The 15977-nt window shown below is 46.5% G+C and overlaps 1 protein-coding gene across 4 annotated transcripts; it reads left to right on the top strand.

Annotated features, from left to right (window-relative positions):
- Positions 1-3731: 3731 nt before the first annotated feature.
- On the top strand, positions 3732-13938 carry TAF8 (TATA-box binding protein associated factor 8). 4 transcript variants are annotated; one of them, XM_007065134.4, is made up of 8 exons: positions 3732-3928; positions 5280-5436; positions 6370-6468; positions 7124-7186; positions 8907-9031; positions 9379-9526; positions 9863-10005; positions 10468-13938. In XM_007065134.4, the coding sequence occupies exons 1-8, from the start codon at positions 3896-3898 to the stop codon at positions 10609-10611; spliced, it is 912 nt and encodes a 303-aa protein (XP_007065196.2). In that variant the 5' UTR covers positions 3732-3895; the 3' UTR covers positions 10612-13938. The 4 variants fall into 4 exon arrangements, with proteins under 4 accessions (XP_007065196.2, XP_043389679.1, XP_043389678.1 ...); XM_043533744.1 differs by lacking the exon at positions 3732-3928 and adding an exon at positions 3947-4037; XM_043533743.1 differs by lacking the exon at positions 3732-3928 and adding an exon at positions 4082-4517.
- Positions 13939-15977: the final 2039 nt, after the last annotated feature.

Genomic DNA, 15977 nt, shown 5'->3' with positions numbered 1-15977 from the left:
TCTACTCTGGGTTCTACAGATACTGTGTGGAGAGCACTAATAATACTGTTGACCTGACAAGATGCCGTGTGAGTCACCAGCTTACTTGGCACTGCATGATCACCAGGGCAAAGCTGGCACTACCTGTCTAGGCCAAGGTTGCAGCCTAGGGAGCCAGATAGGAACTCAAGGACATCTGGGTATTTTCTTAAATGCAATTCTCCCTAATGCTCCCTGATACAGATGGACCCATTCTATGCAGATTTGTGCCTCTTGTGGTTACTGTAAGGAAGGTGGTACTGTCTAGTGGTCTGAGCAAGGAGTGGGCCAGGACTCCTGGGTTCTATTCCAGGCTCTAAGGAAAGTGGGTCTATTGGTTAAGCCCTGGGGATCTGGAATCCTGAGTTCTATTCCTGGTTTTGAGAAGCATTGTTGACAGGTGACTTTATTTATGGATGTTTGTAAAGTGCTTTGAGATTCTTTGGTAAAAGAGGCAATGGACATGATTATTAAGTGTCACTCTTGGTTACTGGTATGGAATTTTTTAAATATTATAGTGGAGTTTCTCTCCCCCACCCTTTGTTGTTGTTGTTGTTGTTGCAGGGGATTGTTTTTGTTTTGTTACACAGAGTTTGTTGGGGGGTCCATACCAAACTGGGGTGAAGTGGTTTCCCCTTTGTGTGTCAAAGAGACTAAATGTCTTCATACAAACAATAAAACCAGGCCTTAAGAAGGGAGGACAAAGGTGTTCACAACAGATTTCAGTGATGAGCTACCCAAACAGAGCCTTCCCTCTGCTTGTTTTACAAGACTCAGAGTAGTCTTCCTGTCTGTTACAGGGTCTGATGATGCCCTACATTTTCCTAAAATTCCCCTTTATCATAGCACTCTGAAATACTAGATATTTCAAACTATGGGAAGGCAGGCTACCAGTCTTGAGGAGAGCAAAAGTTCCAATCAAGTAGAGGGAATTCTAAGGCCTGAGATAATAAAACAAATAGCAATAACAACAAGAATAATTAATAATGCTTTGCATTTATATCACACCTTTCACACAAGGTTTTCAGTGTAAATAACACAGGTGGGTAGATAATATTAACATCCTTCCTGTTGCATAAATGGGGAAACTCAGGCACAACAGTGCCTTGCCTAAGGTCACCGAGTGAATTAGTGACAGAGCCGGGACTAGGTCCTAAGCTCTAAGCACTAGATAACACTCCCTCACTCTGTACTGTACCACCACCTACTTATCCCTCACAAGGGCTCCCTGTTGCATGAAATGTCTGAGTTTCTGGCCCTAATCCTCCAAGGACAAGGAGAAGCTGAGCTATTTTTTGTGGGATATTTCTTTTGGACTTAGAGACAGTTGATGTATTTACACGGAGCAAATGCACCACTGCTCAATGCTCTGGTGTGGTGCTTGATGTTCATATGCTCTCTCAGCCATCACCACTCCCATCTCGCCATATTAGCATTTCACTTCCATTCCTAACCTGGGTTTCACATGATGCTTGACAGATATATGACACACAGTGAATTAACATCCTGGCACCCCAGAGATGCGTCACTTTCTTGCTATGGATTCAGGTGTGCCATGTTACAGGTAGGTACCAGCTGTTCCATGTTATGGATGGATATCAGGTATGCCAAGCTACAGCTATGGATTCAGACATGCCATGCTAGGTACCACATAAGCCAAGGTGGAGGTAGGGTATGAATTCAGATGTGCAGTGCTAGTGGTATATACTAGGTATGACATGCTACCTCTTGGTTTGATAGTCAGCTATTACTCTTATAAACATTACTGGCTAAGCCTGACCCTGTGCTTTAGCTCCAGGCAGTTGCAGTGAGTTGAGGTTTTCAAGCCAGACTACCTAGAGCGCTCCTTCCCCTTTTCACCCAAACTGGTTCAGACCCATGTCGACAGTTAACCAGCAGATTCCATCATAAGGTACCAGCGCTAAATCCTCTCACAAGTAGCTTCTCCCATGTCCACCTGTAATCTTGGTTTATTCATGAAGGTCCTGCTTTGCAGAAGTGCTGGGCCACTGCAACTCCAATTACACGATGCAGGAGCTCAGCACTTGTGAAAATTATGCCCTGTGTCTTTTGCAAGAAGACACAGACATCTCAGTTCACCAATGGGCAGAAAAGCTTCTACGCCTCCACTCCAGCACTTCTGGCAAGGCCACATACACCTGCCGTGGGCTACAGAAGTTACGGCGTCACTGGTTTGTTGGGTTCTGACACCATCTGCACAACAAGGGGATATATATCCATAACCAACCCTGCACCAAGATCTACCTCCAATAAACAATCACTCCCTGTCAAGCAACCACTTTGAAGTGTCTCCGAGATTCTTATGTTCGACCAACCTCTTTGGCACCAATTTTTTCCTGGTTCTTTGTTGTTTATGACATGAGATCTCTCTCTTTCTCCTTTTCAATCTACACTTTACAGTAAAAATGCAACTAAATTGCCTCCTACCTTTCTTGACGATCAGGAAATTTGCTTCACCGGACATGTTTCCTTTCAGCAATCCAGTCTGTCCTCTCCTCCACCCCCTTCTTTTTCCATGGGTTACTGTTTTCGCTACCATCGCTTCTGAAAAACAAGCGCTGCGTGGAAGCTGCATTGCAATCTGAATTGACCGAGATCAGGACCTTTAATTTCCAGCGTGGCAGCTGTTGTTTACATTTCTTTTTTGCAACAAAGTTATTGGTTCTTAAGATGCTTCTCTCCCCCACACATGTAGTTAAACAGGAAGCAAGAGGTGGGAGCTGTAGGAGGGGGGTTTCCTGTTCTGTAGTTTCTGAAGCACACAACCGACTTCTGACATTCACCAAAGTTTTGATCACAAGATCTGAACACCCTAGAAGGGAAATTGAAGCTGTGCTCAGAAAGCACTGCTTACTGAGAAACAATCCGAATAATATTTCAAACAACCCAGCCAAGTGATTTAGGCCCTTCATACAAGCTTGATAAGAGACTTTTTTTGTAGATTCAAACTTTCCATCCGTTGGACACTGAAACTCAGCAGCATCCTTTGAGATGAAAGGTTTTGCGTAAATGTCAGATGTTTTGTTGTGGTTGCAAAAGTGGTAAAGAAATGAAACTATTAGCCAAACTGAAATAAAATAACTGAAATGGCATCAACAGGGCTAACAGCAACTTCAGCTCTTTCCAGTCTGACATAAATAGCAGATTCCCTGAAGGACAACCCAACTATTCCTTGACCCCTTATGTCAGAAAGGCAGAGAGCTCCTTTCTCATGGGGGTCCTTTCATTTGTACTGCAATTAGAGAGAATGGGTAAGTTTCTAGACAGGTACCGCATCTCTTGCACTGCACTGCTTTCTGGCGGCCCTTGTACCATCTGACTAGGCTACAGATCGAGTGGATCTTTAACACATTTGGGGGTAGATTCTGGGGTCACACCAATTTGGGGAACAGTATTTTGGGAGAAGCAATGGAGAGAAGGGCTACTGCAGAAGGTTTCCAGGATTTTCAGTAGCGCCCTGGACCAGTCCCACACAAAGTCCTGTCTTCCTGAGACTGGCCCAGGCTGTGAACTGGAAAAATTAATTAACGGTGCCCTCGCAAATTCCACCCCTAAGCCAGGCTCTGTCGTCCCTTGATCCGCAGTGAAATAGTGAACAGTGATACCCTTTAAATCACTGGGTCTGTGCAATTCACACTTCTTAGAGCTGTTTCAGGCTCTATCCAGACTCAGGTAGACAGCTCCCGCTCAGGTCCCCAGCCCTAGGGCTCCTCTGCAGCCCAGACTCAGCACGAGCTTCCCCACCACAGCCCCTATGCCACTGGGTTCCCCCTGCAGCCCCAGCCTCTCGTCAGGACTACAACTCCCATAATGCCCCGCGCGGCCACGCACGCGCGTCGTCGCCCATGGATTCAAGATGGCGGACACGGTGTCCAGCGGCTCGGGCACGGTAACGGCGGATACCGGGGGGTTAAGTTTCTTGGGGAATTGCCAGCGCACGGGGCAAGGTGGCCGGGGGACCGGCTTATCCGACGCGTTTTGAAGCGGCTGCGGCTCGGGTGGGCGGCTTCGGGGCCTGCTGGGCCGAAGAGAGGGAGGCCCTGATTGGCTGACCTGCTGGAGTAGGCGGGGTTTGGGGCTGGCCTTCGATTGGCCGAAGTGCCTGTAGCCTGATTGACCGCGGTCGCTGCCAATCACATGAAGATTGGCGTGGGCGGGTCTTAAAGGGACAGTGCATGGGTGGCTGCGAGGCGAGTCCCAGAGTGTCTAGTGCCCTGGCAGGGCTTAGCCCAGGGGTGGGGTCCCGTTGGTCGGGCAGAGCCTGGCACTGGGAGGGGATGGAGCAGAGGAGGGGGCACGTGGGGTCCTGTGGCGGGAGGTGTTACACTTGGCTAGGGTGTGAAGCAGAGACTGGGCCCAGCTCATCTGCTTTCCCCTCCCTGGGCCGCTGTTTGCCCCTGGGCACGAGGGGGCTAGTAACATGCTCCTGTGGAAAAGGGGGGCTCCTCTGTCTTTGAGATCCTCCTGCAGTAACACAGGTGGGATTCTTTGAGATTCTCCTGCTAGAGAAACGGGACGTGGTCTGGCAGTGTGGTGTCATGGCTGTTTTACGAGTGGGTGACTGAGGTACAGAGATGTGACTGGGCTGTTTTTCAGAGGCACTACACACCCACAACTGCCAGTGAATCAGATAGGAGGTGCTGTTGCTCGTTCTAATTTATTTCTATTATGTATTTGGATTTCAGTAGCAGCCAAGTGCTAAGTGCTACCCTAATGTACAAGACTCTGGCCCTAAGTCCAGGAGCCTACAATCTGAGAAGACAAGCAAACTGTGAAGGAGAGACTTATGGTTTATTTTATATTTGTTAAATCAAGGCAGAGCTGGAGGCCTGGCTCCTAGTATCCTGCTGTAAACACTACACCACGCTGCTTTGTTAAAGTTCCACTTGCAACATGCCCACAGTTCTGCCCCCGAGCACTCCAAATTGTTCCAGTGCTGTGAGTTTAATTCTAGTCCTGTCCCATCTGGCGACTTAGCGTGACAATGCAACAGAATCAGTGTGATTCCTAATGCTTATTTCCAATCTGTTCTTTTGCCAGACTGGAATAGGAGGGGGTATTGAAGTCAGGGCTGAGGTGATATTGGCAGAGTTGAGGTTTGGGGAACTGGTTTTAGGCTCTTGCATGATATCCTTCTGTACCCTACTCCTCTGTGATCAAGTGGTGGTGTTTTTCACTTCGTTGAAGTCATTGTTGACATCTCCTGTTTTTGTGTGTGTGGGGGGGATCTGTTTCGATAGAGATCAGGAGGCAAACACTCAACAACGCCCGCAGATAATTATTACTTGGCTCGGAGAAGGACTCTGCAGGTTGTGGTCAGCTCCCTGCTGACAGAGGCTGGGTTTGAGAGTGCCGAAAAGGCAGCGGTGGAAACCCTGACAGAGATGTTACAGAGCTGTAAGTATCTGTATCACAGGTGCAGCTATTTCAACCAATAAAGCAGAGATTTGAGAGGCCAGCATAGTTTCTGAAATAAAATACAGTGGTCTTAAAATCAAGTATTCCCACTGGAAATAGAAATGAGCACCCATGATACAGCAACATTGCTATAATGTAAACAGACCTGACAGATCACCAGAGTAGTTAATTGCTTCTTAATTACTGAAGCTTTACATTGGTCTCTTTCTAAAGTTTAGGGCAACATTTTCAAACAGGCTTCCAGTCTTAAATGTATATATTTTGCAAGCACTTATTCATTTGTGTAAATGAGGTAACTAGAGAATGAAAGGATGATCCAGTGGTTAAGGCACTAGTCTAGTACTTAAGAGACTTGAGTTCAGTTTCCTGCCCTGCCCCGGACTCCCTTTGAAACCTTGAGCAAGTCACTTAGTGTCTCTTTGCCTCTGTTCCCCATCTGTAAATAGCTCTGCCCTGCTTCACAGGGTTGGTTTGAGGATAAATACAGTAAAGTTTGTGAGGTGCTGATGCTCTAGTAAAGGGGACCATAGACGTACCTAAGATAGACAACTATGCACCTAACTTTCTGATTTGTGCACTCACTGCTTAGCATACATGTTTTTCTGAGTTCACAAACCTGGGGTTTTGCATGCTTGCAGATGAATGTGCTGCAAACTTGGTAGACGCTGTCTGATTATTTGATCTTAATGTCTCCATTAAATGATGCAAAGCCATTTTTTTACAAAAAAATTAAAAATCCAGCATAAGACTTTGTATTCCAAAAGACCTTTTCTTTCCTTTCTAACCTCAGTGAAAGGGCTCATTGAAGCTCTCATCAGGTATAAGTGTCTGAAATCAGGATTAGTCTGATATAAATCTGTAAGCCATGGTCTGTTTCAAATGTCCGTGTTCTGCTGGACATTTCTTTCCCAGATGTGTCAGAAATTGGAAGGAGCGCCAAGTCCTACTGTGAGCATACAGCAAGAACTCAGCCGACCCTTTCGGATATTGTTGTTACCTTAGTCGAAATGGGTGAGCATCAGACTGGTTCACAGCAAGCTCCAATGGTTGCATCATGAAGGGTCGGGTGGAGGGTTGTTTTGCTACGCTTGCTCCTGCTGGTATTGGAACATGGCTTGTTTGGCATCTTACCAGCCTGACTAAGAATAACATTGCCTTTCAGATTGGGGCTAGTGAGATTGTGAGAGAGCTTCCCAGGGCTTACAAGGTCCATTAGTGTTACAACAGCAGAGAGCTAGGTTCCTGAGCAGTTGGGATCGGGTTGGGAGAGTAGTTTATATCTTTCTGGATGACGCTCAGTGGTATTAAATTCCTCCAGATTTCTCTGCGTCTAGTCTTCTTAAGCTGGAGAGAGAGTTACTAAACTTTGAGGGTTCTGGAGAGAAAAAAGATAGACAATAGAACAGGAGGAGAGGGTGGCCTCAATGATCCAGGTCTTAGTGGAAAGGCCTCATTTTCATGCTCAGATAGGTATAAATATAGATTGAGATCATTTGGAGTTCTGTCCTATTCCCATTGAAGTAAATAGCAAAATTCCTATAGACTTCAGTGAGATCAGAATTGAGCCAAGAAGCAGTGTTTTCTATATGGGCAAGCACCCACATTCGTCAGTCCTTGTTTTGTTGATACTCGCGTGATTTCTGTTTCCCCATCTCTTGTGTTTCAGGGTTCAATGTAGAAACTCTCCCTGCATATGCCAAGCGCTCCCAGCGGATGGTCATCACTGCACGTACGTGGGTTATCATCTAGCAAGGAAATTAATTTGTACTAAGCAAGTAAATTGGTGCCATGCAAAACAATAGTAGATAGATAAATCAAAGCAATATAGATAGATTGAAATGGTTGTTAAAGGGATTCTGTCAGGTGATGTTTGGTTGAAAACCTACGTATAGTTTAAAAAACAAACAAACAGATTTTATGGATCCTGAGACCAACAGACTGTTTCCATGGGATTTTATTTTGTTTAAAGTAACATTTTTAACAAATAAAAATCTCTCTTGAGGTTTTGTGCACTAGCCCGACTCTGCAATGTTTAGGATACAACAACCAGAAGGTGAAATTGATGACAAACGGAAGAGAAATTGACTAACCTGTGAATCCACAAGTAATTCTGTGCCTGTAAATGTTTTTGGCCATTTCTAAAATTTTGTGGACCGTAAAATCTTAGCTTGGGGGTACGCCCATCAAATGGGTGAATGCACTTGTATTCCGCACTCCACCAGCCCCTCTGCATGCACCTGTCACGACTTCACTGGGCGATGCTCTGGAACTACTCCCTACAAAGCCAGTCAGGACTCTGGGGGAGCCTCCTCCCTGTGAGCATGCTGTCTCCGGGGCAAAAAGCTCACACAGCTTCCACCTTTCTGGGTCTGACCTCGGAGCATTCAGCATCCCCTTCCACACCGTGTGCTCCCCACAGTGAGTCCGCACAGGCGGGGCTCCTGGGGAAGCCAGAGGGTCTTGCACCCCAATTCCACAGTCAGACGTTACTCTCAGCCAGCCAGTAAAACAGAAGATTTATTAGACGACAGGAACATTGTCTAAAACAGAGCTTGTAGGTACAGAGACCAGGATCCCTCAGTCAGGTCCATCTTTGGGGAGCAGGGAGGCCAAAGCCCCATCTGGCCCCCCCTCCGTTTCTCCATGGGGGGGGCAGGGAGGCCAGAGGCCCATCTGGGCCTCCTTCCATTTCCCCCGCCAGCTCCAAAACTGAAACTCTCTCCAGCAGTCTCCCCCAGCCTCCTCCACCCCCCCATCCAGCCTTTGTCTCTTTCCCGGGCCAGGAGGTCAGCTGACCTCTTTGTTCTCCAACACCTTCAGCTGGCACCTTTGCAGAGGAGATGGGCCCAGGCCATCAGTTGCCAGGAGACGGGGTGTCGGCCATTCTCTGTGCAGCCCCTGTAGGGCTCTGCAACAATCACACCCCCTTATCCCACCACCTAGATACTGAAGAACTGCATAGGGGAAACTGAGGCACCCACACAGCATTCAGAGCAAACATTAAGAACATTCCCGCTTCGTCACAGCACCCAAAGAGTTTCTGTTCTTTTGAGGCACGATGGAGACGACTACCTACTGGAAGAGCAGTTTGTATTCAGATTTTCTGTAACTGACAAATGATAAATGAAGGAATAGGGCCCCATTTGTCAAAATAGTTGGTACTGTTCCAGTGTTACCTCATTGCCCATTGAACTTCTCTGTATGGGGTTTGCTGTCCACATACTTACATGGTGGGCTGAGTGCAGTTCATTGTCAATTTCAACTGATCATTGTTCCTTGGAGTGATCTAGAATGGAGTCTGAAACGGTTGCCTAGTGGAAATGGTCTGTCCCTTGTTATACTATAGATGGTCTATAGATAGAGAGATCAGCTCGATTTCTGCTTACACTCCTCTTATGCTGGGGATTGGGCTGAAAAATGAGGACTAAGTTTTTATTATTTAACTGCAGCGCCTGTGACAAATCAGCCCGTGACTCCCAAAGCCCTGACGGCGGGACAGAACAAACCCCATCCATCCCACATCCCCGGCCATTTTCCTGAGTTCCCGGATCCTCACACCTACATCAAAACTCCGGTGAGTGGAAAAGACTTTACCAAATGTCATTCATCGTCTCTTTGGCATTGCAGCAGCAGCAACATAAACACTGTTAATGTAAGCCTGGTACCCATTTATCTAGGATACTTTCTCATTTACTGTGAATCATCTCATTTACTGGGCCGCAGGTTTCTGTATTTCTGAGCTCTGCAGCTTTCTGCAAGGCATTGTTAGTTGAGAGCTCTATGTTTTGTTGTGTCATCCACTCACGAATAGTGTCTTTAACTTGAGCTGGCTGTCCTGCATCCGGTAACTCTATTACAGACCTAGTACCTGCAAGTCCTAAGTCTGCACATCTCCTTGTTCTCTCCCTCCCTGCCCAACAGACGTACCGGGAGCCAGTTGCAGATTACCAGATACTACGGGAAAAGGCAGCGTCGCAGAGGCGTGATGTGGAAAGAGCTCTGACTCGCTTCATGGCAAAGACGGGAGAGACGCAGAGTCTCTTCAAGGATGATGTCAGCACGTTCCCATGTAAGAGCTATCTAAGATGCCCAATGCCAGACACTAAATATAAATGATTTCTTTATCTATCTTGGGTTCTTGCATGGCCCCCATGTAATGTCGGAGTACTACAGACTCTTTCATGTATTTATCCTCACAACAACCCTGTGGAGTAAGGAAAGACTGTTAGCCCCATTTTACAGATAGGGGACTGAGTCTCAGGAGAGGTTAAACACTTTTGGGGCTTTTTTAATAATACGTTTGCTTCAGTGCTTCCTGATAGCTGTTGGCTTAGAAATAACACACATTTAATTGAGAAGCAAGTCTCCTAAGTTGCTAACTGTGCCCTCCTTTCCCCATCCCTAGTGATTGCTGCCAGACCTTTCACAATACCGTACCTGACTGCTCTTCTCCCCTCTGAGCTGGAGATGCAGCAGATGGAGGAAACGGATTCATCCGAGCAAGATGATCAGACGGACACGGAAAACCTCCCCCTCCACATGAGCACGGTATGCCCAGGATTAGAAACTTGGAACTCTCCATTGTGATCCTCCTTGGGTCTGATTATCCTGTCCTGCCCTTTGAATCATCATTGACATGCCTGGGCAGAGTGTCAAGCGTTGATTTGGGTACCATTTTATGTCCCCTTTGCACCAGTATAAATGACATGCAAAACGTCATAGATCTTTGTCATGCTTCAGCTCACAGAATAGAGCCTTGTGGCTGTTAATGTTGGATCCTGACTATATGAGGGCACTTCCACTGCAACCTCAGAGGAAAGAGGATTTCCCTAGAATCCTGTACTGTTCCCATAGGCATCTACTCCCAGTAGGAAACAAGGGTCATATCCCTGAGTGCTGCTCATTGTTCGTTATCCCTATTGCTCTTGGTTGCTGTGTATCTCTTTGGTCTGCAGACCCCCTCAGCTCAGCTGTTCCTAACTTCAAATATTTATTGTTTTTACTTGGCAGGATGATTCGGGAGCTGAGAAAGAGAATGCTTCAGTGCTACAGCAAAATGCATCCCTGTCCGGCAGCCGCAACGGAGAGGAGAGCCTAATAGACAATCCCTACCTCCGGCCAGTGAAAAAACCCAAGATCCGCAGGAAGAAGTGAGCTGCAGCAAGCTGACTGCATGGAGGAAGAGGAGGCCAGCTGGCTGTCCCACGGAGGTTTCCTTTGCTGCTATGAGTGGTGCAGGACAAAGAGGGGAGATACTGCTGGTCGAGTGGCTGAAGCAGAGGGATGACCTCCTGTACATACCAGACTACACTTCTCCTCCCCCCTACCCCCATCTCCCGCTGGCTTGGCACGGTCAGTAGGGAAGGGGCATGGAAGCCACCAGTCCTCACACTGGAATCAGGCCATCTACTCCAGAGAACACCTAGCTGCAGCTGTGACATTCCCCCTCTTCATGGGATGGATTCGTCCTGTAAGGAGGAGGCACGCAGAAGGGTTTTCGCTGCTTAACATTTCCCAGTGGACTATGTAGAATGCAAGAATCGATGTGCTTCCACAGGCTGGTGGAGTCCTCGTCTCGACTCAAAGAAAGACTTGTCCATTCCACTCTGCCTGTCTGCACTGGTGTGCACAGGATTCACACCATGGTCCCTTGTTAACTGTGATCTCTATTTGAACCAGAGATTGGCTTGGGCTGCTGCGAAAGCTCCATATCTTAAACTTCCCTAGAGTTTGAGGTTGTCCAGAGCTAGAGGTCCTGCCATGAAATCTAGACCCAGATCCAAAGTTGCTGAATATTCAGAGTTGTTGGTGTTTTGGTTTGGCCCAAATCCCCTTATTCAGGAGCAATGGGCAGGGTTATGCATGTGTATCAGGGTTGTGAGGGAGACTGCCCAAGTATGCCACTTATTCTAGTGTTTAAATGTGGAGTTGCAGAAAATGTTCACACTATTTTTTAAAGTGCATTTATACTGAGAAAATTAACTGTGGTCCCCTTCTTACTCAACAGATCTGTCAGAATGGTTCCCTGTTAATCAATAGATCAGCTTCTTGTGTGTCTTTGTCTTATTGGTGCATTTCTCTGGCAAAAGTCCAAGATTTTTATGCCTGTTAGCCATAGGGCTGGATTTCTCTCTGCTTTGCACAGCATCTGCTAAATTCACTGTGCAGAGGCTTTATTTGTGAGGAGAGTGTCCAGTAAGAGGCAGAAGAATCCCTGGTACGTTTTCAGTTCTCAAACTTTGTTTATAATGTTGGCAGTTAAAAGTTGATTTGTTTTTTGTTTTTAAATCTGGTAAACTGAGTGCATCTGGTGTGTCACTTAAGAGGAGGGGAATAAGTACAGAGGTCCAGAATGCCATGCTTTTCTGACTACAGCTGCACTTAAAAGCAGTAAGCATGCTGTTTATACCTTTCCAGTTAGAGAATGTTTTCCAGCTGTCTGAATGGCAAGATCTAACAGCTGCTTCAGGCTCCCTTTCGATTCTGTTTGGTTTCAGTGCAATACAGGTCCCCTGAGAGTCTGCCAGCTGTTTGAAAACCACTGTGCTAGAAAATTTGGAATACGGAATGAGAATCAATTGACGGACTGTCCTTATGGTCCATTTTGTCCTGCGGAAATACAGGGCTTTTATTGACTGGAAAGACTCCTTTTCTTTAACAGCCAAAAAACACTGCTCTTTCTTGCATGACCAGTGACCTAGGGATGGTATAAGTCTTCACTCAAGCCTGGATCCTGAGACCCTTACTTAACTTTCGCTCAGCCTTTATTCAGACAAAACACTGGTTGACTTCAACAGTTTTCCTTGAGTAAGGATAAGTAAAACCTGAGTAGAGAAATTCCCTGCTGTAAATCCATGGACCCAGCGAGGGATTGCCCCTAATACCAAATAGCTTTCTCTGACTGCTAGTGCTAAATGAAAAGATGCCTCTGTGAAAATATTCAGCAATGGCAGAGATTTCGTGGCAGACGAAAACATTGCACCCATAGTGGTTGCAGAGGTCAGACTGTCAATTGCAAATGGCTTGACCGCTTCAGACTGCCTTGTTAAACGCTATTATTGTTGGAAGCGGGAAGGTTTTGCTCTGAAGCACATGTATACAGGTTTAGCTAAACCACTACCCCTTCCAAAATTGGGCTGCCCGAGAAAGAAAAGTAGGCAGCAGGTTGATGATTTTAAAGCATTTTTTAAATTAAATTTTGGAAAAATAGAAACGAAACACTTTAGAGCTATTGAAACTGCAAGCAAAATTGATCAGGCCTTTTTTTTAGAAGGCATATGTGGAAAAGATCCTGAGATGAAAAGTATCAAAATCTCATTCCCTTTTCACCTCAGTAAACCAGCTCTTTAAGCTCTCTATCTCTGCAATGAAATTGGTCGTGCTCAACCCTTTCTGTCACTCCACTAACATCCAGCCTACTGTGCATTTGGGCAAGGAACCAGAAATCTATGGGAAATATCAGTCTCTTGGTGCTCTACCTCCCTTTCTCTGTCCATGTACCCTGTGGTTTATACAGTTGCCCTCTCACCTATCACTCTCCAGCTATCTAGAAATATATCCCTTTGTCTTCCAGTCTCTTCCCTCGGTACTAGCTGGTTTGATGATTCCTGGAACAATTCACCATGCTGTCTCATGAGACTGTGATCAGGAAGAATGCCCCTGGCAGGCTGGCAGCATTGCCCAGCGGAGAGAGTCGGGTGCTGATCTCTTATGCTTCAATACTTTACCCACTGGAAGAAGTCTCCTTGTCCTCCCAGCTGAAGGACAAGTGTGGCATGGGGAGGTGCTAGGGGGGAGTAATCACAACAACCTCTTCACTCAAGCCAATTATTGTGCTGAGACCCTGCTTTCAGAAAGCAAGGGCTCTGTGTGCTGTGGCTGAGATGATGGAGTAAAGAAGTGTCCATGCTTGGACGTGCCTTGTTTTTCTGCTAGAATCCTCCTCCCTTCAGAAGACAACCTTGGCCAAAGCAGTGGCTGTTTGTAGTTAATGGTGATGTCACATCACTCCCATGTCTAACAGAATGAGGGTAAAAACTGTTTGCTAAAGGGAGATTCTAAATGCAAAGGCCGGAGCCTGCCATCTGTGGGTTTCATTCTGTACCATCCAAGTCAGTGGGAGATTTGCCATTGACTTCAGCAGAAGCAGGATTGGGGCCTGAATGCCACCAGGACCAACATGTAAAATTCCTTTTTCCCTGAGGTTGAATTGTTCCATCGTGGGAGGCTCAGAATCCAGCCAGAAGCTCTTAAACGTTATCCCTAGTGAAAGAGCCCTGTACGTGCCATTGTCAAGCCTGCCAGTGCATTTGTTGTATAGAAGAATGTATGTACATACAGACATTGTATATTTATAAATTTATATTTTTGTTTGGGCATTTTGGATTAGGCTTTTTTGATGATAAAAACCTGAGTTGGACAAAAGTAGAGTGAAAATAATTATTTTTAAGTTCATAATAAAAGAAGTTCTGTCTCTAATAACATCGAGTCACTGTCGACGTGTGAACCTTGGATGCGCTTAGGGATTGATTGAATGTCTATCCGGGATTAACAGCTTCCCTTGGTTGTTTGTATTCAGCCTTTTCCTCCGTGTTCTGGAGTAAGAACTCCACCATCCAGGCCGGCCCTGGAATTTTGCCACATTTCTGAGCTGGAGAGCAATGCCTGGTACTGAAGACTATCCCTGCTGTCAATGCACTAGCATGGACTGCATCTGGGGTCTGGTACCCCCGTGCATTATTCCAGTTTTACCCTGATCTAGCTCCATTGCTTTCATTGGAGTTGCAAAAAAAAGCCCTGGCCCCTGCAGCTCCTTGGGTGACTCACAGAAGAGCCTGAAAGGATCTTGTGCTCCTGTGTGAGCGGAAGACGGCACGTGAATGCAGCTGAGACTCAGTGCTAGGCATGGTCCTCTGCACTGAGAAGCAAGGAGTCTTAAACTCTGCGTGCAACTGCTCCTTTCCCCACAACGGCACAGGGTAAATGAGGGTTGAGGAGAAAATGGGCATGTCTGCACAGACCGAAGGTTAAGACTGATCCCAATCACCAAGAGTGTTAATATGGTGCTTAGCTATACACTCCCCTCTTAGGCCCCCCTTACGCCATGAGGCAGAGTAACCATGGCCAAACAGCAATGTGTCATTAATGCAGAATTTCTGTCCCCTGTGCTCCCTGTCCTGTTCATAACGTCAGGCACTGTGCACGTGAACTGGGTGCAGCATTGGGCCCTAAATTAATCCTACTTTATGTAACGCAAGGCGGTGGGCTGTTGTTAGTCTGGACTGAAATCTGCTCAGTTTTTTGCAGATTGTTGCACTCCTTTCTGATGGGTTTCATTTCTCCTCTCTCCTGAGGGAGGGATGGGGGGAGTATGAGAACGGGAAAGCCCTTCCTCTTTTCTAATTTGCCAAGCACACGAAGTATTTGCCTCGTCCATAAATATGCATGCAACTTTTGGTTTGTTCCCAAGGCCAACCACTACCATTGTTGTGAGCTGGGAGGTCATTCTGGGTATCAGGATACAAATGAGCACATCGGATATCCTGATCTGGAATCACTACATCCATCCCTGCCAGAAGAAGTAGTTCTTGAACTACAGGAATGGGGACCCGTTATATCTGAATAATACCTAGCTCTTATACAGCACTTTCCAGGTGTAGATTTCACAGCACTTTACAAAGGAAATCAGTGTCATTATCCCCATTTTACATATGGGAAAACTGAGGCACAGTGAGAGGAAGTGACTTGCACAAAGTCACCCAGCAGGCTCGTGGCAGAGCCAGGAACAAAACCCCAGATTTCCTCAGTCCCAGTCCCCAGTGCCCTATCTGCGCGGCCACACTGTCTCCTTTGGATGGCTATACCAGGAAGGCAATGGGGAACAGGCAGCTTTATCCCACTGCATCTGTGTAGTCAGGAAGAGTCACAAGGGATGAAGAGGCAGAGCCTTGAGTGTAATCACCCCATAACCGGTCACTCTTTCTAGCAAGATTCATTGCATTTTGTCCTTGGAGCCTTGTCAGTTGGGATATAAAGTACCACCACCATCAGACCTGATTAAACTTTTTATGTAACCATTTGATTCTCCCTTGTCTTTCCTTTGTCCCAGAGTTTATGATCACTGCATTAATCTGCAGATACTGTAGAGACCTAGCTAGTGTCCTGTTCCTGGTAATGGGCTCCCTGACTCCAAATCCTGTTCTCAGTGGGATCAGAACTGGGGGTGTCACTCACATAAGAATTAGGAGGGAAAGTGATAGTGCTATTGTCCAGTTAGGACACCTTTTCTTCCCAGGTTCACTGACATGGTTACCTCACCAGGTAACCATAAAAGCATCAACTCGGGGATCGCCTACCTCCATAAGTCTGAGTTCGATGGGAGTGACCTGGACATCGAATACCTGGGTCCTAGGGGCAGCCCGCCAGAGGACAAGCATTGCTTCGCCATCTTGATTCAGGTGAGAAACCGACGTGCTATCCCACAGCTCCATCCTGTGCCCCCATCCAGAAAGGAATTTGAG

Source organism: Chelonia mydas, chromosome 21, assembly GCF_015237465.2.
Source record: "Chelonia mydas isolate rCheMyd1 chromosome 21, rCheMyd1.pri.v2, whole genome shotgun sequence".
NCBI classification, from domain to species: domain Eukaryota; kingdom Metazoa; phylum Chordata; order Testudines; family Cheloniidae; genus Chelonia; species Chelonia mydas.
The sequence above is the reverse complement of the archived record's forward strand: the minus strand, read 5'-3'. Positions and strand labels throughout refer to the sequence as shown.

Excerpts from the sequence above, each read along its gene's own strand:
- TAF8 (XM_007065134.4), top strand. The coding sequence starts at position 3,896 with ATGGCGGACACGGTGTCCAGCGGCTCGGGCACG. Across the intron at positions 7,187-8,906 it reads GCGGATGGTCATCACTGCAC|CGCCTGTGACAAATCAGCCC; the intron begins GTACGTGGGTTA and ends ATTTAACTGCAG. Across the intron at positions 10,006-10,467 it reads TCCCCCTCCACATGAGCACG|GATGATTCGGGAGCTGAGAA; the intron begins GTATGCCCAGGA and ends TTTACTTGGCAG.